The following is a 7,593-nucleotide window of genomic DNA, read 5'->3' as shown; positions in this document are numbered from 1 at the left end:
ATCGGTTGGTGTTACCAACCCCGGCACGAGCTCGTGCCACATGGTGGCCCTTTAGTGACGGTTCGTGTTGAACCGCGACTAGGGGGGGGGGGGGGGCTTTAGTCCCCACCCTTTAGGGCCGGTTCCAAAACCGGCACTAAAGGGCCTCACGAACCGGTGCTAAATCCCCATTTTCTACTAGTGACGACGGTTAGCCATATCATTTCATAGTCGAAGATCTGATGTAGGATCTTATTTAATGAGGAAAGAGAAATCAACCATATCTTAATTTTGATATTAATCTTAACATCAAATGCAGATATCTCATACGTTTTCTCTCACCAAATGCATCAAAATGACTTGTTTTAGATACAATACTAGACGTATAGAGCATTGTCACGGAGACTGCTATATCTAAACATTTATTTAATGTCACTGGATATAGCTCAAGATATGGTGCATTGGCCCTGCCCTAAGTAAACTATCCCACCAAAGCCATTCCAAAGCTCCTAATCAACAAACTCAAACCCCCAATTTGTGGTTTCGCATTGAGACCATTGCCGGGCATGCAAAGCATCCGAGCGACACTAGCCGGCAAACGAGCACGACATAGCTGCCATCAAAACCCACCACGCTGGGGAAGAAACCGAGAAGAGAGCTTGCCTAGAAGAGTTTCTCCACCTGAAACGACACATGCAAAATACTCCTTCCAAAATAGATGACTCAATTTTGTACTAACCTTAGTACAAAGTTAGGTCATCTATTTTAAAAGAGGGAGTAAAACCGAGCGAGCCGACCAAACGATCCATGTGATGACATGAGCAATTGCCACGTGTTGGGTCCACTCAACCAGGGTCTACGCATGAGCCACCTGTCCAGGTGTGCTTAGGTATGCGTGACATGGCGGTTGAACTACGCGAGAAAGCAACAAGTGGCCAATTGATGCTACGAATGAGCCCGGGCAACACACAAGCCCGCCAATGCATGGGACAAGTAAAAAAATCTCCAATGCTTTTTTTTTAGTGGTAAACGAAAGCTTTATTATGGCGAAGCCGAACGGTTTACAGGAATTACAAACTGGTCATGGGGTACTCTCAACCACAAATGGCGACCAACATCTAAAGAAGATGAAAATTTAGCTAAATTATGAGCATCAGTGTTCCCTGCCCGTCCTTCAAAAATAAACTCACAGCTTCTGAAACTCCTCGCCCGGGCACGAATCTCCTTGATGATAGCACTGTATGGACCTTCAGTGCCGTTATTGATATCCGCCACCACAGTCTTATTATCACATGCGATGATAATGTGCTCAAGTGACAAATCCAGCGCTAGATTCAGCGCTTCTCGACAAGCTAGCGCCTCAAGCGTCGCTGGGTCAGAAATATCTGAAAAGGACATAGCCGACGACCCCAAGTAGAGGCCATTGTGGTCTCGGCAGAGTGCCGCAGCTGCACCGCTCCTACCGTTCCTCGCCTGGCCTCCATCAACTTGTATCTTCGCCACTCCCACAGCAGGGGCCAACCACGTACTAGTACGCCTTGCTCCCGAGCTAGTCGTAGCCGCATTTTGTACAACACACACTGGGGTCTTCAGAGATTCTAGTTCAGAGATGAAGCTAGTCACAAATGCATGTGTAGCATGAGGGCTCTGTAGGACTCCCTCATGGATAGCTTTACGCCTTGCCGACCATATTGCCCACAAAGTCACGACCAGCTTGACCATGCTAGCTTGTGGTAAATCATTAAACATAGAGAATAACCAACGCTTAGCATTTAGCTCTGTAGTAGCCTGAATATAATCAGCAACGTCATCATCTACTAGAGCCCAGACACACCGGGCAACAGAGCACTACATCAGTGAATGTCGCTAGCTATCCTTCCCCGGCACTTGGACAGACCATAGCGATGTCCAAGATTTGGCTTCCGCTTCATAGTTAGACATGCCTGCATTACCCTCAAGCCAATCCTCCCTTCGCCTTTTAGTGTCTGCCAACATTCGGTAAGCTGAACGGACTGTGAAATTTCCATTCTTTTCTAAGCTCCAAGCCCAAAAATCATCCATCCTTGAGGTGCACAAGGGGATAGTCAGTATAGCATTAGTATCTGCTGCCAAGAAAGTTTGGTCCAGTGCTGCTCTATTCCACGTGGCTGATGTGTTATCGATTAGTTCACTCACCAGAATCGGTGGGTTGGCCGAGAGGCATGCCAACGGTCGCATAGTAGCGTACCTTGGGATCCAGTTGTCGGCCCATATCCGCGTAGCTGATCCATCCCCAATCCTCCTGATAATGCCTTGACAAAGCACATCCCTTCCTTCTAAAACTGCTCGCCATACTTGCGACGGCCTGCTCCCCAGCTCAGCTGTAAGGATTGTGCCGTTTGGAAAATAAACTGCCTTCAAAATCTGGGCACAAAAAGATGTCGCGTGCTGCAAAATACGCCACGATTGTCTTGCCAGGAGTGCAAGATTAAAAAGCTCGAAATCTCTAAAACCAAGGCCTCCCATGAATTTTGGTTGGGTCATAGCCTTCCAAGATACCCATGCCGGTTTTCTTTTCCCCTCTTTGCTTCCCCACCAGAATTGCTGAATGAGTTTATTAAGATGCTCGCATAATCCCCTTGGCAGTTTAAAACAAGACATGGAATATACCGGTACTGCTGGTGCAACTGATTTAACCAGCACTTCCTTGCCCGCCATAGATAATGTTTTCTCAATCCACCCTTTAACTTTGCTCCATAATCTGTCTTTTAGATATTTAAAAGCTCCAAACTTCGAACTTCCCACATCCGAGGGCATACCAAGGTACTTGTCATTCAGTGTTTCATTGGGGACATTCAGAATACCTTTTATCTCTTCCTTAAGATTTGATGGGCATCTCTTGCTAAAGAAAATAGTCGATTTTGCTGCATTTATTCTCTGTCCTGACGCTTGGCAATATGCTTCCAACAGGTTTGACACCTCTGTCGCCCCTCCACCAGATGCTTTGAAGAACAGCAGGCTATCATCTGCGAATAAAAGGTGATTAACAGGTGGTGCTGAAGGCGCCACTTGGATCCCCCCAACTTGAGATGACTCACTTAAATTTTTCAAGAGGCCAGAAAGGCCCTCCGCTGCCAACAAAAACAGGTAAGGGGAGATTGGATCTCCCTAACGGATACCTCTACTAGGTTTAAATTCTTGTAGCTTCTTCCCATTGAATAACACAGAATAAGATACTGAGCTCACCAGATCCATAACGATGTTCACCCATCTTGAAGAAAAACCCAACTTTAACATGATGGCTCTCAGGTAATCCCATTCCACCCTGTCATACGCCTTCATCATATCTAATTTCAGAGCACAATGCCGATGCTTAACTGCTCTATTCCGTTTCATAAAATGTAAACATTCATATGCCACAATAATATTGTCTGTGATCAAACGGCCCGGCACAAAGGCAGACTGTTCGGAAGAAATAATCTCCGGAAGAACTAGCTTCAAACGGTTAGCTATAACTTTGGAAGCAATTTTATAAAACACGTTGCAAAGGCTTATCGGGCGGAACTGTGAGAGCAAAGATGGATTTTTTACCTTTGGTATAAGAACCAGGTAAGTCTGATTAATGCTTTCTGCACTTTCACATCCTTCAATAATCTTAAGAACAGCAGCCGTCACCTCGGTTCCACAAACGCCCCAATGCTTTTGGAAGAAGTGCGCTGGGAACCCATTTGGCCCCGGAGACTTCGTAGGGAACATCTAGTACAAAGCCTTTTTAACTTCCTCCTCAGTGTACCTGGCGTCCAACATCGTACGCATTTCATCTGTCACCTTCTCAGGTACTGAGTCTAATACTGCCTGCATATTTGTACATCCTTCCAACGTGTACAGGTTTGAATAAAATTCAGTCGTCATCGCTTCCAGCTCGCATGCTTCTTCAACCATCTGTCCGTCTTCCCTAGTCAGGGATGTGATCCTGTTCTTCCTTCTTCGCATCGAGGCCCGCTGCTGAAAGTATTTTGTGTTTTTATCACCATATGTGAGCCAATCCACCCTCGATCTTTGTCTTTGGAGGATTTCCTCTCTCTGGTATAACTCCACCAGTCGGTCTGCTAAATGGCGGGATCAATGACACCACACAGGATGCACCAGGTTCAATGTTGAGGGCCCATGGAAAATTGACACATCACACATCGAGCACCCACCCGCTAGTGGTTTCAGGCCCAATTGATGAAACTGGGCATTAAAGCGTCTGACGAAGGCCAAACAAAAAGGCTCTACGTACCCGATCACATGGTCATGCCTAACAAATCGCCACGCCGCTGGCTGCATAGCCGCAGAATTCTGATCGGTTGCTCGCGGCACCGAACAGCCAAGCAACAACATAGAGGACCACCCAGGTAAATGATTCGCGGTCGGTTGGGAAGTTCACGCAAGTTAAGAACAAGGTTAATAATGTAGCCGGATGCTGGCTATAAGGAAATGCCATGTCACCTAAGTCCTTCATGAAAATCTACTCATATAGCAAGGTGGCTCTTAGATTGGCTCTAAGCATTTAGTATTACCATGAGTGATGCATACGATTGGAAGAGAGTTGCACGTAGACTACTTATTCTCGGTCGATGTATTATAGTCGGCCTCAAGTCTAACAACCCACTCCCCCCCCCCTCTCTCTCTCTCTCTCTCTCTCTCTCTTGTTCTTACTCTTTCAAGTGGAATTTTGCTGACATCTCGGGTAACCATGGTCGGGACTGTTGTGAAACATTGCATCGAAAACATTTTTTTCCTACGGACATGCAAGATCTATCCATGGAGATGCATGGCAACGAGAGGGGAGAGTGTATCTATGTACCCTCGTAGACCCTAAGAGGAAGCATTTGTTAACGCGGTTGATGTAGTCGAACTTCTTCGCGATCCAACCGATCAAGTACCGAACGTACGGCACCTCCGCGTTCAGCACACGTTCAGTTCGGTGACGTCCTCGAGTAGTGGATGAGTGCCAGCAGCAAGACGGCGTGGTGACGCTATCTCCGCAGGGCTTTGCCTAAGCACTACGAAAATATGACCGATAGACAAAACTATGGAGGAAGGCGCCGCACACGGCTAAGAGATTGGCGTGGTTATGTGTGGCGCCCCCCTCCCACATATATATAGGTGGGGAGAGAGGGGAGCAGCCAGGAGGCGCCCCAAGTAGGGCCAAATCCTACTTGGGCTCCTGCCCTGGCCGCACCCCCCTCCTTACCATATATGCCGGAGGGGGAAAGGAAAGGGGGGAGAAGGAAGGAAGGGGGAGGCCAAATCCCCCTCCTCCGTTTCTCCCTTAGGCTGCCTGCCATAGGGGGGTGCGCCAGCCCCTTGTGGTCTGGTGTGCTCCCCTCTAATGGCCCAATAGGCCCATCTTTCTCCCGGGGCTTCTTGGAACCCCTTCCGGTAATCCGATGACCACTCGGTACCTCCCGAAACTCTTCCGGTGTTCGAATAGTATCGTCCTATATATCAATCTTTACCTCCGGACCATTCCGGAGCTGCTCGTTATGTCCGTGATCTCATCCGGGACTCCGAACAACATTCAGTCACCAAATCATATAACACTATATCGTCAACGAACGTTAAGCGTGCGGACCCTTCCGGTTCGAGAACTATGTAGACATGACCGAGACACCTCTCCAGTCAATAACCAATAGCGGAACCTGGATGCCCATATTGGCTCCTACATATTCTACAAAGATCTTTATGAGTCAAACCTTATGACAACATACGTAATTCCCTTTATCCATCGGTATGTTACTTGCCCGAGCTTCGATCGTCGGTATCTTCATACCTAGTTCAATATCGTTACTGGCAAGTCTCTTTACTCATTCTGTAATACATCATCTTGCAACTAACTCCTTAGTCACTTTGCTTGCAAGGCTTCTTATGATGTGTATTACCGAGAGGGCTCAGAGATACCTCTCCGATACTCGGAGTGACAAATCCCACTCTCGATCCATGCCAACTCAACAAACATCATCGGACATACCTGTAGAGCATCTTTATGATCACCCAGTTACGTTGTGACGTTTGATAGCACACAAGGTATTCCTCCGGTATTTGGGAGTTGTTTGATCTCATGGTCGAAGGAACATGTATTTGACATTCAAGAAAGCAGTAGCAATAAACTCAGTGATCATATGCTAAGCTAACGGATGGGTCTTGTCCATCACATCATTCTCCTAATGATGTGATCCCGTTATCAAGTGACAACACATGTGTATGGTTAGGAAACTTAACCATCTTTGATCAACGAGCTAGTCTAGTAGAGGCTTTACTAGGGTCACGTTATTTGTTTATGTATTCACACATGTATTTAAGTTTCGGATCAATACAATTCTAGCATGACCTTTATCATGAATAAGGAAATATAAAATAACAACTTTATTATTACCTCTAGGGTGTATTTTCTTCAGGGACCACGGCCGTGAGTACTTCCTCGCCCCTCATACTACCGCCAACCATACTCTTTAGGCGACAAAATCCCTTGATAAAGACACGAGGCACTGATACTAATTGAAAGGATCGATATGGTTACCTAGAGAGGGGGGGTGAATAGGCAACTATCAATTTTTAGCTCTTTTAACAAATTAGTTCTTGACAAAGAAAGTAGGTTGTCTAGATAGGCAACTAGATGGACAACCTATATGACAAGCACAACAACAAGACACAAGAAAGCACAAGATACAAACACAATATAAGCTTACACAAAGTAAAGGTAAGAAATAACCACTAGTGGAGTCGATAAAGACGATGATGTGTTACCGAAGTCCCCCCCTTAGTGGGAGCCATGTCTTCGCGGTGTGGAGGCACAATGCTCCCCAAGAGGTCACTAGGGCCATCGTATTCTCCTCACGCCCTTGCACAATGCAAGATGGCATGATTCCACTAGTGGTGCCCTTGAAGGCGATGACCAAACCTTTAAAACACAAGGTTGGGGCTCTCTCAACAACTTAATTGAAGGCTCCCAACACCACCACGAAGTTTCACCACAATGGAATGTGGCTCTGAGGTGACCTCTTCCGTCTAGGGTGCCCAAACACCCAAGAGTAACAAGATCCACAAGGGATTATATAGTGGGGGGAATCAAATATCTCTTGGTCAAAGGGTAGGTCGAGGCCTTCTCCTCCAAACCCTAGAGCAACAAGTTTTGTTGGCTAGGGAGAGAGATCGGACAAAAATGCAGCTTAGGGCAACAATGGAGCTTGGGAGGGATAAGTGGTAGGTCTTCTTGAGGAAGAAGACCCCATATATGTAGTGGGGGAAAATCCAACCGTTTTCTGCGCACACCCCGCACATAAGCGGTACTACTGCTTAGTGTGGTAGTTCTAGTTGTTGCCTGCGAGCATATGAATACATGAGCGGTAGTACCGTCGGAGCGGTACTACCGTCCTCACTAGCGGTACTACCTCCAAGTGTCGCATGACACAATGAGCCAGAGGTAGTAGAGGGTTGCTAGTGCGGAAGTACCGCAACAAGTGGTACTACCGGATAACATCTGCTCTACTACCGTATAAGTGGACAAGGGCAACAGAAGCACAAAATTAGGTGGAAGTGTGTGTGATAGTAGAAAGCGGAAGTACCGTTCAAACGGTACTACCGCCCTAC

The 7,593-nt window shown here is 46.8% G+C and overlaps 1 protein-coding gene across 1 annotated transcript in view; it reads right to left on the bottom strand.

Annotated features, from left to right (window-relative positions):
- The window catches only part of LOC123055882 (polygalacturonase ADPG1-like), a 79,684-nt gene extending 75,784 nt beyond the window's left edge, over positions 1–3,900 (bottom strand). Inside the window, exons 1-3 of the mRNA XM_044479704.1 lie at positions 3,752–3,900; positions 3,138–3,340; positions 2,629–2,984 (exon numbers count right to left, since the gene is read on the bottom strand). Coding sequence (XP_044335639.1) covers positions 2,629–2,984; positions 3,138–3,340; positions 3,752–3,900 — 708 coding nt within the window. The remainder of the gene's footprint in view (positions 1–2,628; positions 2,985–3,137; positions 3,341–3,751) is intronic.
- Positions 3,901–7,593: the final 3,693 nt, after the last annotated feature.

This window comes from Triticum aestivum, chromosome 2D (genome assembly GCF_018294505.1).
Source record: "Triticum aestivum cultivar Chinese Spring chromosome 2D, IWGSC CS RefSeq v2.1, whole genome shotgun sequence".
In the NCBI taxonomy this organism is placed as follows: Eukaryota; Viridiplantae; Streptophyta; class Magnoliopsida; order Poales; family Poaceae; genus Triticum; species Triticum aestivum.
The sequence above is the reverse complement of the archived record's forward strand: the minus strand, read 5'-3'. Positions and strand labels throughout refer to the sequence as shown.